This window comes from Myotis nattereri, assembly GCF_964212035.1.
Source record: "Myotis nattereri genome assembly, chromosome: 10".
Lineage (NCBI taxonomy): Eukaryota > Metazoa > Chordata > Mammalia > Chiroptera > Vespertilionidae > Myotis > Myotis nattereri.
Window position 1 is genome coordinate 81315258 of NC_138085.1, and position 18490 is coordinate 81333747.

At 57.2% G+C, this 18490-nt stretch overlaps 1 protein-coding gene across 4 annotated transcripts in view; it reads right to left on the bottom strand.

The window, feature by feature from the left end:
• GREB1 (growth regulating estrogen receptor binding 1) overlaps nt 1-14906 on the bottom strand; it is a gene marked incomplete at both ends in the record, with an annotated part of 49822 nt that extends 34916 nt beyond the window's left edge. For all 4 annotated transcript variants that reach the window (XM_081100874.1, XM_081100876.1, XM_081100875.1 and 1 more), the window contains 6 exons: nt 1666-1809; nt 1992-2135; nt 2472-2654; nt 6593-6769; nt 9512-9631; nt 14750-14906. In XM_081100874.1, the coding sequence (XP_080957000.1) occupies nt 1666-1809; nt 1992-2135; nt 2472-2654; nt 6593-6769; nt 9512-9631; nt 14750-14906 (925 nt within the window). The remainder of the gene's footprint in view (nt 1-1665; nt 1810-1991; nt 2136-2471; nt 2655-6592; nt 6770-9511; nt 9632-14749) is intronic.
• Nucleotides 14907-18490: the final 3584 nt, after the last annotated feature.

Consider the following 18490-nt stretch of genomic DNA (forward strand, 5'->3'; position numbering starts at 1 on the left):
GAAAGCTAATTTCAGACTAAAAAAATCAAGGGGAGCAGAGGCTGGTACCCACTGCTGCCAATGAGTCACCCTGCCCACACTGGGAGACAGCGTGCCTGTGACTCACGCTCTGTCCGTGGATTATTCACAATATGCAGAATTTTCGGATGCAAAATTCCCCCTACATTTAGAGCTGCATGTTCAATCCTGACTGCATATTAAACTCACCTGAGAAGCTTCTAGAATCCTCCACACCTGCTGCAGCCCCATCCCACGGAAACCAGACCCCAGCACCTGGGTGGGGAGGGGGCCAGGTGCGTGGCTATGCTCCCTGGAGATGCCTTAGATCAGTGGTTCTCATCCTTGGCTGCACATTAGAATCCCCTGGGAATCTTTTTAAAATCCTGATTTCTGGGCCTCATCCTCCAGAAATTGTTTCTTTGTTACTAATGTTGTGGCCCCACCCATCACAAAGAAACAGAATTTCCGGAGGATGAGGCCCAGAAATCAGGATTTTAAAAAAATTCCCAGGGGACTCTAATGTGCAGCCAAGGATGAGAACCACTGGTCTAAGGCATCTCCAGGGGAGATGAACCACTGTTCAGAGCACCGTTCCTCTACGCGTGGCCTGAGGAGGGGCGGGCAGAACCAGCAGGGCCTGTGCAATCTGACTGCTCCTGGGCCCCGCCCGTCTCGAAAGATTCCAGAGAGTGAGAAAACGCCTCCTTCACATGCAGCCCAAGCTCACGGCAGCTGGAGACGGATGGCTTTACAGTCTCGGAAAAGGGATCCGAAATCCCTCTCACGCCTTCTTAGACGGATAGGAAATCATCTTTAAAAAGTGAGCAAAGAGCCCAGCTGATGAGGCTCAGCAGCCGAGGGCTGACCCATGAACCAGGAGGTCGAGGTTCCATTCCCGGTCGGGGCACGGGCTCCGTCCCCAGTAGGAGGGGTGCAGGAGGCAGCCAATCAGTGATTCTCTCTCTCTCTTTCTCCCTGCCTCTCTCTCTAAAAATCAAGAAAACATTTTTTAAAAAGTGAATAAAGAGTTAAAAACATAATCTACTCTGTTTACAAGGAGCTTTCAAACAGGGGGTTCCTTCCACGCTGCAGCCTCTGAGGCAGCTACTGGTCTGGCTGTGTTGAGGTCACAGCGCCGACTCCCCGACCTCTGTCCCCAAGTGTCAAGGCCGGTTTGGCTCAGTGGTTGCAGCGTCGGCCCAGGGACTGAAGGGTCCTGGGTTCAATTCTGGTCAAGGTCATGTACCTCAGTTGCAGGCTCGATCCCCGGCCCCAGTCAGGGTGCATGTGGGAGGCAACCAATCAATGTGTCTCTCTCGCATCCATGTCTCTCTGTCTCTCCTCTCCCTCCCACTCTCTCTAAAAATCAATGGGAAAATTCCCTCGGGTGAGGATTAACCAAACAACGAGAAGGCCTGCATCCAACTGCGAAGGGCTGGGCTCAGGCTCCGGGCGGAGGAGCTGCAGACATTCTGCCCTTTGGGTCTCGCAGCCAGCAGGCTGGAGCCCATGAAGTCTCCCCACTGATGTCCCCAGCAGCTGTCCCTCTGGTACCCAGTGTCTCCGGGGGGGAAAGGGGGGATAACTTGGCATTCTGGGTGACAGTTCTTCATCCCCCCAAAGCCTTGACCCAGAGAAGGGCAGACGCCTGGGGAGCACCGCTACCTAGTGCCGAGGGCCGGGGCCCTGCCGGCAGCTTGCCCTTCGCCAGCTGCTGCTGCTGCTGCTGCTGCTGCTGCGGGGAGTCCTTGCCATTGAATACCGCGGGGCCTGCTGCTGCGGGCAGGGCGGGGGGGTCGGAGCCTGGGCCTGAGAGAGAGAGAGAGAGAGAGAGAGAGAGCAGTCCATGTTGAAAACAATTCCAAGTTCAAGTTGAACAGCACAGGCGTGGCAGAGAAAGGGAACACGGCAGTCCGATGCACCCTGAAGGGCTGGCCGCATCACCAGGCAGCCACGCGGGGGGCTCCTTGGGGGCCGCTCCGTCGCCTCACCTGCTGGTTGTGCCCCGACCGGGGCGCTGGGGTTCGTCCCAGGACTGGGCTCGCTGGAGCAGGCCGCCGGGGGCCCGGAGCTGTCCGGCAGCGGGAAGAGGGAGCTGGAGCCAGGGCCGGCGGGGGTCTGCCGGCCTCGGAGCTCTACGGGACAAGACAGGGCCGTGACCCCCAGCCGAGGGACACTGACTGGCAGGGGAGGACAAGGGTGCGCGTTTCAGGGAGAGAGAGAAACGTGACACAAGTTCTCCCTGGTCGACATAAACCCTATTTTTAAAATTTACTGTAAACGGCCCACACACTTAGGCTGGCGCTGTACCCTGGCTGCCCGTCATGCCAAGTGGCGTTTTAATGCCACACACCGACCTCTCGCCCGCGATCGTGCCCGCTACAGAGCTGCCTCTCTGCCAAGCCCTGCTGACAGGCACCGTGTCCCGCCCAGAGGGCACCCGGCCCCCGCACCCCCCCCCCCTCGCTCACCGGAGCCTTTCCAGCAGATGAGGGGGCCAGGGGCCAGCGCGCCCTGTGCGTTGCGGACCAGGTAACACTTCAAGTGCTTCTGCTTCTTGGGCTGCGTGGTGAGCTTCAGGTTGATGTGGTTGGAGAACTCCGTGAAGTAACAGAAGCCTTTCTTGCCACAGCCAACACAGTTCCCAGAGAATCCTGGAGGGAGACACAGGGTGAACCTCCCCAACTGCCCTGCAAAGTCCTCCTCGCATCACACACCGTTCCCGGAAACTCTGACCAGCCACCAGAGCACCCCACGGAGCAAAGGTCCCCGTCATCTTGGGCTGGTCCCACTCCCACGGACTCCCCCTGCCCATGCCCCCACGCGCCTGCCTCCGGGCACAAGCTCTCCCTCCGTTAAGCCCCACTGCGTGCCCTCTGCCCAGCACTCAACACTCCACTCAAACGCCCACTCCTCCTGGCACCTTCCCTGTCCCACAGGGCCACCTCCCTGCTCTCCAGACCCGACAGCCTTTTTATGTTGCTCAGAGGGCCTTGCGATGCCTTCCTTAGTGTGGCAGTTATTGCGATCCCTGCCTTTTCCCCCATAACCACCCCATGGGTCAGTGTGACCACGTGGGGTGTGAGTTGCGTCTGTGTATGTCGGTGTAGGTGCACAGATGAGTGCCCGGCATGTGTCAGGTCTGTCAGATCACTGGTCAATACAGGAGGAAGGAAGGCGACTGGAAACAAGGCAGCTCTACGAGTGAACGCCGGGCGATTTCTCTGCATACACAGTAACGTAACCATCGAATACGTGTGCTGAGCCCCTTGTCTCCAAGGTGGGAGCCCTGAGACACACAGCTCAGCTGCCATCGAAGACGAAGGCCCTGAGAAACCTCCCACGCTCCCTGGAAGGGACTCTGACCCGAGTGTTGAAATGATGGACAAACGAGAAACGGAGCCGCAAGACGGAGGATGCGCAGAGCCATTTGCCAAGGCCAGCACTGCCTTCCTGTCCAGACACAGACTGGAGGCCTTGGTCCCAGGAGAAATGTGGGCTGTGGGCCGTTTCGGAAGCAGGGGTGGAACCACAGGCCACCGCCCGCCTCTCTGTGGTTCCGAAATGACAGTGGAAGCCTCGGTCTCCCTGGTACAGGAAGCGTCTAGGGAGGCGGCAGGGAGGCGCTGGCAGGCGCTTTCTGGTCGGGAGAAGCTGCTGCTCTTCTGAGAGGTGACCCCGGGCTGGGGAGGGCCAACCATGAGGACCGCAGGCCGGCTGACCAACCGGGCCCAGGAGACGGGACATGGTTTAAACCACCAGCTGAACACATGCCCTCATTCTAATCTTTCAAAGGAATTGTCTGAAAGGCAGTAAACTTCTTCATGAGGAAGAATCCAGCACGCCCTCTCTTTGGAAATCGCCCTTTGGACCTGGGGGGTCTACGATAACCTTTAGAACACCACATCCCCGAGGCGGCTTTCCCGTCCCTGGAGCCGTGCACCCTCGGCGGTCCCCGCCACGCTGCCACCCTGGCTAGAGCCCTGCCGAGATCTGTGTGAGCGGGCCTCCGTGGTGGGTGCGGCCTCCGAGCCCGGCTGCCTGGGGTCTCCCAGCAGACGCCGAGCCCCCAGAGGAGGACCCGGGAGAAGGAGCGGGTCTGCCGTGGCTCTGCGACCCAGGCTGAACTTCAGGCCCACCTTCAGTTCGGGGTGACACGTTCCACACATGCTTCATTACCTGCCTGCTGGGTGAACAAAACACTCGCTCCCCCCACCTACACGATGAACATTCTGCTTACAGTTTTCTTCTCTCAACACGGCCTCCGCCATCAGCCAATTTAGATGCATTCCCGTCAAAACAGAAAACTGAAATACACACCTGGATTGTAACCGCTCCACTTTCTCAGACAAAATCCCCGTGGATTCGGTCACTAAAACAAGACTCTCCATGATCAACGATGGGCGGGGGAGGGGCGCCTAGCCATGGCTTCCCCCAAGATGACCTGCAGTTCGTTTTATAGCCGCTACAAAGCCCGAAGCGCCCGCCCCGGACGGCTGGGCGGTCCTGCCCGGTGCAGCCATCAGGAAATTGCAGGAAACCTGCACAGTGTGGAGCGTGCAAGCCGAGAGCATAAAGTTCCTTCAGAAGAAGAAAGGCTCGGTTACTGCCCACCGGCCCCGGACCGCCTCCCGGGGCTTTTTGGCGAGCAATTAACAAAGACACCACTTCCTCCGCTGGCTGCCTGAGGAGCAGGAGGTTTCCGGGCTGGTGGGAACAGACTGAAAGGTCCTCGTCTCCACCTCGCAGACCCTCCGGGGTTTACTGCCCTCACAATTCCTTTCCGTCGCAGAGCGGTGGGGTCCGGGGAGCCGCCACCGCGGGATCAAACGCGGGCCCCCCACTCCGTGCGGGCCCCCACACCTTCCACCCCCAGTGGCCTCAGAAGCAATGAAATCTGAGACGCCATCAACCACCCTGGGACGGCTTTGGAAGAGTGAGTTTCCTGGGATTTTTCTTGTTTCCTGAGAACTAGTTACAACAAGCCCATGAACCTGCCCAAGAGGAGAGATGGCTTCAACGTTCTCTCTCCCTGGCGTCCATTGTCCCAGGGCCGTCTGTCCCTCCAGTCAGCATCCATCGCCTGGCTTCAGAGTTCACAGGGGGCCGTGTCCCCCCACCCCCGCCCTCAGAGCAGGAGCTATCCCGTTTCCTTCTCTGGGTCGATCCTCCCGCCCTTCCATCCGCAGCACAGGCCTCAGGCAGAAAACATGCTCAGCAGATGTCCCCTGAAGGGCGCTTACCCACCCAGCACACGCGGGACGTCTAAATGCTTGTACACATGGAAGGTGCAGAAGGAACCGGGAAGGGAGTTAACCCAGTTTTTCCCATAAACTCCCACCACCCAACTGGCTCCCACAGTGAAGCTGTCCCCGAGGCTATGCCTGGAATAGACAGATCATCACCAAGCTTCTCCTCGCAGGAACCCCAGGGCCAGGCGAAGGGGAGACGCTGTGGAGGGGTCAGGAGAGGCGTGGGCGTCCCCTCCCCACCTTGTGGGGGAGTTCACTGAGGCCTCCACGAGCAAGCTGTGGTCACACACAGGACTGGAACCCAGCTCCCTGGGCTCTCGGCCGCCCCTGATGGGGGAGTGAGCTGAGCCCAGAGCCTGGCACACAGTAAGAGCTCGATAAATGTGGGAACCAAGAGAGTCAGGCTGGGTAAGCTTGGCCTCAACTCTGCCCGGGCGTCGGGGTCTCCGTGAGCCGGTTGGTTGGTTGAAAGATCAAAGCCCCAGTGTCTACCACCCCCTGCTGACCTTGACCGGGAGACAGGACCGGGAGGTGTGGTCGTTCATGAAAGGGCAGAATTTGGAGCCAGAAAGAGCCGAGTTCGAATCCTGCCCCTGTTCCTTTTCTCACGTGCCCTGGGGCAAGTTCATTAACAGGGCCAAGCCTACCTCTAAAACCAGGATAAGAGGGACACCTCTTGAGAGGTGCGAGGTCAGCGGAAGGAGAGACGGGCGGAGGGTGCCCGGCAGTTACTCGGGATATGCAGGTTCTGGAGGCACGAACACACACTCAGCCTTGTTCTCCTGCCTCACGTCCGATCGCTTCTGGGAGGGGCTAGGACAGAGTTTGGGTCCCATTCCTGACATAGGTAAGCACGTACGGGAGGGTTCATGAATACAGGGTTTTTTTAAAAAAAAAAAAAAAGGAATACTAAATGATGGAGTTTCTACAGGAAGGTAGTGACATTTCAAAACAAACCTCGCCCGCCACTGTGGCTCAGGGGCTGAGCATCACCCTGTGAACCAGGAGGCCATGGTTCAACTCCCAGTCAGGGCACAGGCCCAGGATTGGGGCTCGATCCTCGGTGGGGGGCGTGCAGGAGGCAGCCCATCCATGATTCTCTCTCATCATTGATGTTTCTATGTCTCTCTCTCACTCTCCCCCTTCCACTCTCTCTGAAATCAATAAAAATAAATAATACATACATAAGACAAATCTCATTTCCATCCCATTCCACAGAGATCGTAGACATAAGTGGTGTGTGACATGCTGACGCGTCCCCAAAGGTGGCCCACCCGTGCCCGCCGCCGTGCGGACAGAGCCACGGCGTGGAGAGGGGCAGGGGGTGGGGGGGAGCTTACCGAGGAGCGCATTGTGGCCGTTGTCGTCCGGCAGGAACCTTCTGTCCACGGCGCACACCAGGAGGTGGCCGGGCAGGCTGGGGGCCTTGGCGCCCACGAGGAGGAAGCCGGCAGGGACGTCGATGGGCTCGCTGCAGATGGAGACGAGACGCAGGTCCTTCCCCGCCTGGCAGAACCCTAGGGGGAAGGGACAGGTGTGCCGAGGGCTCCGGGGCCAGGACCGCCGGACAGAGGGAGGAGGGCATCCTGGGACTTGTCGGGACCAACCTCTACCTCTGGGGGTGGTCGGCTTTGAGATCAACCCTGAGAGATGCAATTGCCCCCGTGGTTACGGGTGACACTTAGCCCCATGCTGTGATGACTGTCGGTGTCACCATATAATTACTGCACATGTGGAGCTCAACAGGAAAACTGTAGACAAACGATGGTCAATTGAAATGTATACAAGAGCAGGTGTGGCTCCGTGGATAGAGTGTCGGCTTGCAGGCTGAAGGGCCTCAGGTTCGAGTCCAGTCAAGGGCACGTACCTGGGCTGCAGGCTCCATCCCCGGCCCCGGTCAGGGAGGCGTGCACGAGGCAACCAAAAAAATCTGTCTCTCTCACTTCAATGTTTCTCCTCTCTCTCCCCATCCCTTCCACTCTCTCTGAAAATTAATGGGGAAAAAAATGTCCTCGGGTGAAGATTAACAACAAAAAATAAACCGGTGTCAGATGCACCCAGATGGGATATTATTTTTTAAAAGTATCTAAGATAAATCCGCAAGAAATGGCGAATGACCTGGTATTTTCACACCCTGCATTTTACGTATATGAGGACTGGCGAGAGGCAGGAATAAGGGGTGAGGTCCTGGGGACACTGGCAGCCTCGGGGAACAGACCCAGGGGCCCAGGACCCAGGGGACACTCAGCATAGAGACTCTTACTCTATACCCTTGGAACGTCTTGTACTTAAGAGCTTCTAAATACGGGGCAGGCAGAAGTAGGTTTACAGTGGTAAGGCAAGAATTAATAAATAACACAAAAACCAACTGTTTCGCATACTCACAACTGGAAACCTACTATGCGCAGCCCTGCATCGCTCCTGTTTAATAAGTGCCAGTAAGTGTCCAAAAGTGTCTGGGAAAAAGGAAGGAGAAGGGACCAGCTGAGGTTTCTGGACGGGCCCTTCCAGGGTTGTCCTCGCTTAGCCTGCTCACCGATCCCAGATGCTTCCTCTATCGCTGGTTTCCGAGGGAGACGATGTGAACCCCGACGACGCCAAGGCCGTCGCTGCGAAACCGCAGCGCTCTGGGGAGACTCTCCCCGGGCGCACCGGCCTCACCGTTCATAACGCACCGTCTCCGAGGGCTCCCTCTGGCCCTGGCGGGAGGCAGCGTCGGGACATCTGCGGGCCTACCGTGTGCGGCACCGGCTGGGAAGCGCCAAAGCTGCCGTGGGCCCCCAGGGGGCAGTGCTGCTGCCCCAGGGTAACGAGACAGACATCAAGGCTCAGGGAGCTTACATCATTGGCTCAAGGCTGCTGAGAGGTGGGCAATGGGGCCGGGTCAGCCCTCAGGCTGGGTGGTTCCCCTTCATCCTCACGGGGAAGCCCTGAGGCTGAGGCTGAGGCTGAGGCTGAGGCTGAGGCTGAGGTCGAGCGCCCAGCGGGTCTTCACCCCCAGGCCCTGGGCCCCTCCTGCTGTGTGGAGGGCCCTGCCTCCTGGAGAGCTGGGGGACCCGCTGTGGGCAGTCGGTGTGTTCACTGCACTTTCTTGGAAATTCTCTGAAAATCACTCTCATGGCCACCAATGGAGAGTCCACCGTTTTCTTCCTTCATCGGTGGCCTGTGAGCGCCTGGACGCCGGACGTGCTACTTCTTGGAGAGCCAAGGGATTGGCCTCCCTTCGCCCGGAGGAGCTGCCCCTGCGAGGGCCGGTTCCCTCCCCTGTGGGCCATCCTGCACCCACAGGCCCACAGGCAGACTGCGTGGGAATCACTCCTCCAGCCCCGCCTGCCCCTCAGGCTCCTATGCAAATGCACTGCTAGCAGATCCCTGAGCTAGCAAGCTATCCGCTCACCCTGCTAGGCCTTTGCACATGCTGTTCCTCAGTCCTGGCTGTCCCCAAACCCATTACAGCCTCCAGGCTAACTCCTGCGAATTCTCCAAAACCCAGATGGAGGGCCACCTCCTCCAGGAAGCCCTCCCTGCCTGCGTCAGGAACTTCTCCTCTGCTCCCACGCACCCCACCCCTGCTTGCCCAGCCCACCCTACCAGCACCTTCCACATCATGTGTGAAATGGTTGCTTCCTAGGACTCTCCATCAACGAGGGAGCTCTCGTACCTTCATTTCTGTATTTCCAGAGCAGGGCGCTGTGATTCTAACTAATTAACTGACTAATCACTAACTAGTGCCACCTCTTGACTGTCTGAGAACAGGACGGATGAGCTCACAGGTGGTCTGGCCAGTGGCAGAGCCGGAGGATGAAGGGGAACCACCCCAGCCTAAGCGCCTAGCGGTCCCCCACCCGGCACCCCGAGCCTCACAGCAGCAGGGATTCACGTCGCTGAGTTTACAGGGCTCCTCCAATACCGCATGTCTGCTTTTTCGACAGTAAAATACCGGTAGATGTGAAAGCTTATTCCTACCAATCAGTTTTGAGCTGAGCACTCGGCGATGCAAACGCACCTGAGTGGGGGAAATGCATGTTCATTTTAAAATAACTAATGTAGAAAAACGAACTCTGGGATCTGAATCCACTCGTAACGTCCAGACAGCGGCTGAGAGGCTGTGAGCTTGGCAGAGCCCACAGGGCCTGGGGTAGCCAATGCTGCACGCACAGGAGGGAGGACACCCAGCCACTGCCCTCTGGGGGCCGTGGGCACAGGGACAGCCGCGGACGCGGGGCAGCGGGCACCGCCGGGCAGGGCTGGCAGCTCACCGTCCGTGGTGCAGCATCCTTCGGGAGGGGGGTGCATCTGGTAGGCGGTTGGGGGACAGCTCGGCTCCAGGCCCCCGTCCCCTTCTTCTTCTTCTTCCTCATTGTCAACTCGGCTACCACCTGGAAGGGGAGAGGGGAGGGGACAGGCAGAGGTGAGTACCAGCAGGTGTCCGCTCCTGAGTAACTGCCCAGTCCTCGCACCCGCACCGTGGGTGGGGCACGGTCGCCGTCTTCAGAGGGAAAGCGGAGGCTCGCTCAGGCCCATGGCTGTCCCAAGGGCACAGACTCAGGCCAGGGCCTGGTCTCGTGACCTCCAATTCGGGGTCGCATCTCTTCCCACCCACGAGGGTTGCACGCGTCTGCACACGCACCGGGGTTCAGTCCATATATGCCGGGTTGAAAAGGACAGCGTGAAACCTGTGCAAAGCAGGCACCCCAAGAATATCCGAGTGGGAGGCACGGTGGTGTTAAAACAACCCTTTTAGCCCAGCCGGCGTGGCTCTGTGGTTGAGCATCAACCGATGAACCTGGAGGTTATGGTTTGATTCCCAGTCAGGGCACATGCCCAGGTTGCGGGCTTGATCCCCAGTGGAGGGTGTGCACGGCAGCCGATCAATGATATTCTCTCTCCCCACCTCCCTTCTTCTCTGAAATCAATAAAAACATATTTTTTTAAAAAGCACACAGACCATTTTACAGACAGGGCCGCTGAGGCTCAGAGACCCGCCCTGGCCCACAGCTGCCCAGTGAAGCGCTGAGGAGCAGGTGCCGGGCGCCCACGCGGAGGCTCTCGGCAGCTGCAGCGCAGGCAGAACGCAGGCCAGGGTGGCCCGCCCGCACACAGCAGGCGGGCGCGGTGACAGGTGGTAGTCTGTACCCGGGGAGGGCGCAGGCACCATCACCAGAAATACAAACACGCCAGCTGGCCACACCCACGCGCGGCCATTCCGGCTCAGGACCGCCGGCCGGAGCTCAGGGGCTCTGTGTACGGGAGCTGGTATGTTGGGAGGAATGCCAGGTCAGGAAGTGCCCGGAGAGCCAGGACTTCGCCACGGAAATGCCACGGCTCACGGCTCCCTGCGCGTGAGCTGTCACACAGCCTCTTGTCGCTCCCTACAGACTCTCAGCTCCTGGAGGGCGGGGGGTAGAGGGGGGGACCCCTTCCTCAGGCGACACCTCCCACCTGCTCTGAGCGTGCACAGCGACGCCTCATTTACCAAAGCGTCGCTAAAGAAAGAGGCGCGTTCAAATCAATCAAGGACCATTGAAATACAGTCCTTCTCACTTCTTTTAACAGACCTTTTGGGTAAAACAAATATCTCTCGACTTGTCTTTAAACATCATCTAATAAAGAGCACACAGATTTTCCCTGAAGCGGGGTCCCTCCGAGCGCCCGGAAGTGCCCTACCCCAGGAGACGAGGGTTTCTCCTTCACGTCTTCATGTCCTCTCTTCCTGCTGGCTTCTCGGTGGCCATTTGTCCTGCTTTTCTCGGACTTGGCCCTCACACCCTCCAGCCAGCCAGGGGGTCAAGTGGCTTTAAGTCGGTGATGAAATCGTGTGCAGTGCGAAGAAATGGGACTGGGAATCGGGAAACTCAAGCTGTAGGACTTGGGTTTGCCACCGTCTGTGTGGCCACAGGAAAGTTATTTAACCTCTCTGTGCCTGCACCCGTAAAGGAGCGGCCACGTGGGGAAACAAGGCCCTCGGAATACTCGAGGTGAGATTTAATCGCACAGGTACCAGCAACAGGCCTCCCCGTGGGCACTCTTTTAAAGGTGCCTGAGGGACAAGAGGCAAGCCAGCTCTGACCATGGCCTTGGGACGGTCACCGCAGGAGTGAAGCAAGACCTCTGGTGCTGCCCTGGCCGGTTTGGCTCGGTGGATAGAGCGTCGGCCTGCGGACTGAAGGGTCCCAGGTTCGATTCCGGTCAAGGGCATGTACCTTGGTTGCGGGCACGTCCCCAATAGGGGGTGTGCAGGAGGCAGCTGATAGATGTTTCTCTCTCATAGATGTTTCTATCTCTCCCTTCCTCTCTGTAAAAAATCAATAAAATATATATTTAAAAAAAAAAAAAAAAGACCCCTGGTGCCCCTGAGAGGACACAGGTGGCAGGAAGAGTGTGGAAAGATAACCCAGGGGGAACGCAGGGGGCAGGATGTTTCCTTCCTGCCATTAAATGCAGGCGGGGGAGGGGGGAGGGGGAAGGAAGTGGGGGGATGTCTGAGCAGAAGGTATAGAGCCACACCCAGACCCCAGGCGCCAGCCACACGGCACAGCCCACCGTGGGCACGCACACTGTCCTTCGCCACCTACGGCACGGGTGGCATAGAACGCACGCTCTTGTGCAAAATCCAGACCACGCTGAGCAGGTGACCCAGAGGCTGAGGGGGGGTGGAGGGTGGGGAGGGGACGCTGGCAGGGAGCCGAGGATCAGAGTGGAAAGGGGGAGAGAGTCTTGGGAGCGCGAGGGCACACCCAGGAGTCTGCACAGGATTCTGCTCAGCCGGAAAGCACCGGAGTTCAGGCCCTCGGAAGGCATGGAGGAGGAGGGTCCTAAGCCGCAGAAGGTGGAAGACAGCGCTCCAAACCCAGTCTCCAAGGACGCGGGATTAAGGGTCAAAGGTCCACGCAAGGCATCCGGGGCCTTTGATGGGATGAGTCAGCCAGGGACCAGCGGAGGAGACCTCCTAAGCAGGAGGGAGAACCCAGACTGTTTACCCAGGTCTGGGGGCGGGGGGGGGGGGGGGGGGGCGGGCGGGGGGGCTTGAAAGGCGCCAGACGCAGCCAACAGGAAGGGACCTTCGCACAGGAACTGGGAACTGCGACAGGAGCCGAGGTCCCCAGGCCGCCCTGGGCTCCTGGGGCCGCTGCTGTTCCAGTGAGCGCCCCAATACTGTTCTCTTCCCACGAGAAAACCTGCATGGCATTCAGGGCGGGGGGCTATAGAAATGCACCTGCATTTTCTTTAACAAACACTTTCCTCAACATGCTGGGGTGGGGTGTCTTTAGTTCAGTTGGTTTTTCTTTTTAAAAAATAAATAACGCCCTAGCTGGTTTGGCTCAGAGGATGGGGCAGCGCCTGAAGGGTCCCGGGTTCGATTCCGGTCAGAGGCACATGCCCAGGCTGTGGGCTCGATGCCCAGTAGGGGCGTGCAGGAGGCAGCTGATCAATGATTCTCATCATTGATACGGTATTTCTCTCTCTCTCTCTCTCTTTCTCTCCCTTCCTCTCTGAAATCAATAAAAAAAAATAAAATAAAAATAAATAACACAGACGGTGAGACCCCCTCATCAGAGAACAAAGTACACATTCCCCCCCCCCCCAATCACCGGCACAAACACAGGAGACGCTGCCTGCGTGAGGGGTCATAATGCTGTCGCCTGGGAAAAGCCGCGACGAGATAAGGGCCCTGACGGGGAGACAGGCAGACAAAACAAGACGCGGCCTGCAGCCGGTTTACGAGGCAGCAGCCGGGGCTGGAGAGGCTGCGCGGTTTATGGCGACAGTCAGCAAACTGGAGAGAGGACCCCTGCCCACCTCTCCCTCCCCCACTAGGAAAACAGAATCCCCAAAGCCATCTCCCCCGTCTGCTGGGCAGATGGGAAAAGCAGGAGGCCCCTCTGGTCTTCATGCCAACAGGAGGGCAGAACCGGGGGCCAACAGCTGGTGGGAGCCTTCAGCACTCAACACGGGGCACGGGGGGGCGGGGGGGGGTTCGAAACCGTCCCTGGACAGTGTCACCTGCCCAGCGCCCGGTGGGCAGAAGGGGCACCCGAGCAGTTAGAAGGTCCGGGAGGCAGCCTCCCGTTAGAGGCCGCGAGGGTCGGCGGAGATCTTAGACGTAAAGGAAGCTGAGGGGACCCTCCTCTGTCTCCCCACGTGAGCTTCCTCCAAAACATCCAGCAAACCATCCTGCCATCTTCCCAAACCCTGGGGTTCCGCTCCCTCAGTGGTGGTGGTGAAGGTGCCCTTCCAAGGAACTACATTATTGGTCATTATTGCTCTTGTTAATTCATCATTAGCAGCAAGCCTTCCGCGGCTGCGGGAAGCTAAGGGCCACCCTTTTCTGCGTATGTCCCAAGCCTTTCCGCCAGCCAAACGGTCGGTAAGACATTCTCCCGTGATGTCCCGTCTCCCACATCTCAGGAATGCGTCCCCGGCCAGACACTGGCCGTACTTCCCATGCGAATACGAGGGAACGCATGCTTCTCCTACCCCCTGCTTCTGACCACAGCCTAGTTTCTCTCCGGCCCAGGTCCAGTCCGCTCAGGCACGTAGCTGCTCCCCACAAGGTGAATCCAGCGAGGACGCGATAAAGAGGGACACGGGAACCCCTCCCGCCGGGCTAAGGGGGCCCCAGGGACCACACAGCAGATCCGTGCCCCACTGTTCCCTGTATGCAGCCCTCCACCCGCCTGCCCCCGCCCCCCACACACACATTCGCACACAGGTCCACGTGCACAAACACACACGCACACATGGCCAGCCCCACACGGGACCTGGCACACGGCAGGCTTTCTGATCCAATCAGTTAACTGGCGGTGGTTTGAAACCACAGCCCGTGTCACGCTCAGTGCAGCCTGCAGGTAGCTCAGGTGAGGCCATGAACGACAGAAAGGGCGTTCATCACAGGAACCGTCTCGTGCCATGGACTGCTGTGGGCTCCCTTTTGCCAGGACCACACCCGGCTGTAAAAATGCAAACTCAAGACCGGAAAGTGCCACCCCTTTCTTCCCTGGGGAATTCAGTGGCCCTCGCGCTGTCCGCGGGCCTGGAAGTAATGTAGTCATTCCTGGCACACGTGATGTCCATGAAGGTTTGTTCTGCGTTTTTACGTTTCCAGGGGACCCATTCCTACCTGCTATCGCCGGAGAAACTGCCTGCACTGCTTTGCAAAGGTATGGCCACGAATCACAAGGACAAAGACGGGGAAAGTAGCTGAGGGTCCAAAGCCGTTAAAATTCCTGCTCCAAACCTTTTCATAAGTCACACCAATTGGAACGCACCCTCTTCCCCTCTCCTCTCAGCCCCAATTCCATCCGCTGCAACCTTAGGCTGCAACCTCCTTCAGCGGGAGCCGAGTGAGAGCGTCTGCACCTCGCTCCTCTCCCAACAATTCCTTTCTGCCCGACTCCACATCCCCCACAGAGCGGAGGGGAGAGGGCATGGGGTTCGCCGGCCACCGTGGGCTGCACAGCCCACAGCCCACAGCCCGGGGACAGACGCGGCCGTACCTTCCAGGGCCGAGAGCTGCTTCTCGGCCTCCAGGTAGAGCTGCGAGAAGACGGGCCGGGGCGCCAGGCTGCTGGAGCGCAGCGAGGCCTCGATGGAGCTGTGCAGCACCTCCTCGAACCGCGTGCTCTTCAGCTGCCCCGCGTACGAGTTCCCCATCTTCCCGGGAGACGCTGGCGGCCTCTGTTCCAAACGGCATTGCAGATTCGGTTAGAAACACTGACCGGGCCCACCGAGCCCAAAAGCACAAGGCAACTCCCACCCCCCACCCCACCCCCTGCTCAGCAAAGAGGAGGAGTGGGTGGGTCTGGGGCCTCAGCCACAGCCAGCCCCGGGGCAATTACAGGAAGTTATATAAGTCACAGCTCTGGCTAATTTAGCTCGGGGGCAGGCAGCCTCTGACACCTCTTAGAGGATTTGCCTGGAAATGGGCTCCCAGTCTTCCCGGGGTTCCCAGACCCCAGCTTTTCCCTGAGTGGTGACGCTGCCCCGGAGAGACCCCAGACCACTGAGGCCTTATGTTCCTGGCCTCGCAGAGGAAAAGCCCCGTGCCACTCCATGTGACAGCGGTGACCATCGGTGACCACCGGCCCCCAGGTGGCGGGATGACTCAGCCCCCCCGCCCCCCCACCCCACCCCCCCCCCCCCGCCCAGGAGGTGGCCACAGACTTCCTAGCATTGTCTTGGCCGCTAACAGGCCGATTATTCACGTTCCTCCTTTAAAATGGTTTTGGGTGTTTAGCTTATGGCTTATTACACAAGTGACGCAGGATTCTATCTGGAAATCACAAAGGCGGGTGGAAAGCAAGGAAAGCCACAGATATTTTCATTTCCCGAGATAAGCACTGCGATTTGTGGGTTGTTTTTATTTTGGGGAGCAGCTTAGTTCAGACATAATTCACATAGCATGCCATTCACCCTCTGCATGGGCACAAGTCATAGGTACATAGTGTGTTCTCAGTGCAACCATCGCATCATCAATTCTATTTATTTATCTGATTGTTTATTTATTCATTCATTCATTCCTCACCCCCGGGTATTTTTCCATTGATTTTTAGGGAGAGTGGAAGAGAGAAGGAAAGGCAGAGAGAAACCTCAATGTGAGAGACACACATCGATGGGTTGCCTCCTGCTGCATGAGCCCAGACCAGGGCCCAGGCCATGGAGGAGCCTGCAACCAAGGTACGTGCCCTTGACCGGAATCGAACCCGGGACCGACCCTTTGGTCCGCAGACCCGATGCTCTATCCGCTGAGCTGAACCGGCCAGGGCCACATCGTCAATTTTAGAACATTTCATCGCTCCGAAAAGAAACCTCGTACCCTTTACCTGTCACTCCCAAACTCCCGACCCCAGCCCTCCAGCCCTAGGCAACTACTAGTTTACTGCCTGTCTCTGTAGATTTGCCTGCTCCGGAAAGTTCACATTAATGGGGTGACACAGTGCGCCGTCTTCTGGGACGGGCTTCTCTCGGTCGGCGCCATGTGTTCGAGGTCCCCCTGCCTTGTAGCGAGCGTCAGTATGCCATTCCCATCGTGATGTGTTCTCCCCAGACTGAATTCCCTTCAGAACTTGGGGGCGGGAGGGAGGTGGGCAATCGGTGGCTCCTGCGGCCATGATCGCTCTACACCTCAAGGCTTGATGCTTTTTTAACTTAGATCTTATGTCTAAGATCTCCACCCAATCCTCTTACAAACTGTTTTCAAACAGCTTGAATGGCTGCATCAGATTCCACTGCGTGGAGGGGCAGGGATCTGCTCCCACATTTCTCGGGGAGCATGCACACGGTTAAATCTCTAACAGTCGGTCCTTGCCAAGAACCGCCACTGACACCTACATTCCTCCCTAACGTTTCCCAGGTGGGGAAATCCCACGTCGTGAAATCTAGCTGTTGGTTCCCCTTACCCTCGCTCCAGTTCCTTTTGGTTGAATTGCCTGTACTTTTTGCAAACTTCTTAAAATAATGACTTTATCTCCGTCTTTGTTTTCCATCTTCCTTCTTTAATAATGAAGCGTTTACAGCTATCCACCTCCCTGGGTGCCGCGTTTCACTACGGCACGGAGGTTTGGTGCGGTGCACTCTCCTTTTCCTTTCTCCTCAGACACTTTGTGATCTCCGTCCCGATTCCCTCTTTGATCTGGTCATGATCCAGAGCACGTACTTAATTTCTAAATGGTCAAGACTTGGGGAGGAGGGGGTCAGCCTTGTATTATTCCTCTCTAATTTGTATTGGATTATCATCACGATTGTAGTCTTAGGAATTCTTTAAATCTGTCAAGGGTTTCTTTCAGGAGGACACGCGATGGATTTTTACAAATATACTACCGATCTGAGAGAAGAGCCCGATGGGTGTGGCTCAGTAGTTAAGCATCGCCCCGTGCACCAAGAGGCCCCCCTGTTCGATTCCATTCAGGGCACAAGCCAGGGTTGCGGGCTCCATCCCCAGCAGAAGGCATGGAGGTGGCAGCCAGCCCATGGCTCTCTCTCATCACTGATGCTTCTCTCTCTCTCTCCCTCTCCCTTCCTCTGTGAAATCACTAAAAAATATATTTCAAAAATATATATATATATTTCAAAAAATAAATAAATATATAGAAAAATAGAAAAGAGATGTAGAAACCCTCTTCAGGGGATGAAAGGAGCTAAATTATTCAAATCTCCTATGGGAAATAGACAGCCTTGTCTATTTCCTGTCTACTTGACTGCTGACTTTCAAAGTAGCATCTGACTTGAACAGCAGCCCAGGAGGCCAGCTCCGATGCAACCACAAGAGAGAAGCTTCCGGTTCGTTGACAGCGACCCAGACGCCGCAGCGCAGGTTGCGAGCTCGCGAGCCAGGCGCTCCCATGCACAACATTTAGACTCAAGACGAAGGATTCCCCGTCCTGTCCTGGGGCAGAGCAATTTCAGGACGGGGCAGCTGGTGCCTTCCCGGAGCGCTGCATCCCTCCTGGAGGGGGGTGGGCTGGCCTCCCTCCCGGGATTCTCTGCCTCTACTGGACCCGAGGCCTTTCTTCTTCCACCTGAAGCCAATGGAAACCAGGAGACACTGCCTGCCGGTGCAGTAATTCCCGAGCTCAGCCCCCAGTCAGCCCCCAGTCAGCCCCCGCGCGCAGCCTGGGCAACCGCGCTGTGGGGGGATCGTTCCAGGAATGAGCCCCAACAGAAAGGAGGTGCTCCCGAGAGAGGCCAGCTGCCCAGCACCTCACAGCCAGCAGAGGAGCTGTTGCTTTTCATCTTAAATCATAGAATAGAACAGAATAGAATGAAATAGGATAGGATAGGATAGGATAGGATAGGATAGAATAGAATAGAGTAGAATAGAATAGAATAGAATAGAATAGAATAGAATAGAATAGAATAGAATAGAATAGAATGTCTTTATAGAAGTGCATATTTACATTTATTAAAAACTACAGGTTTCAGTTTAAAATCAATGAAATGCAGCCCTAACCGGTTCGGCTCAGTAGATCGAGCATCAGCCTGCGGACTGAAAGGTCCCAGGTTTGATTCTGATCAAGGGCATGGACCTCAGTTGTGGGCACATCCTCAGTAGGAGGTGTGCAGGAGGCAGCTCATTGATGTTTCTCTCTCATCAATGTTTCTAACTCTCTATCCCTCTCTGCAAAAAAAATCAATAAAATATATTTGAAAAAAATAAAATCAATGAAATGCAGGATAAAAGCGACGATAGACAGACAGAATCTCCGGAGCGTGGCGGCTGGAGGTCGTGGAGAAGCTCA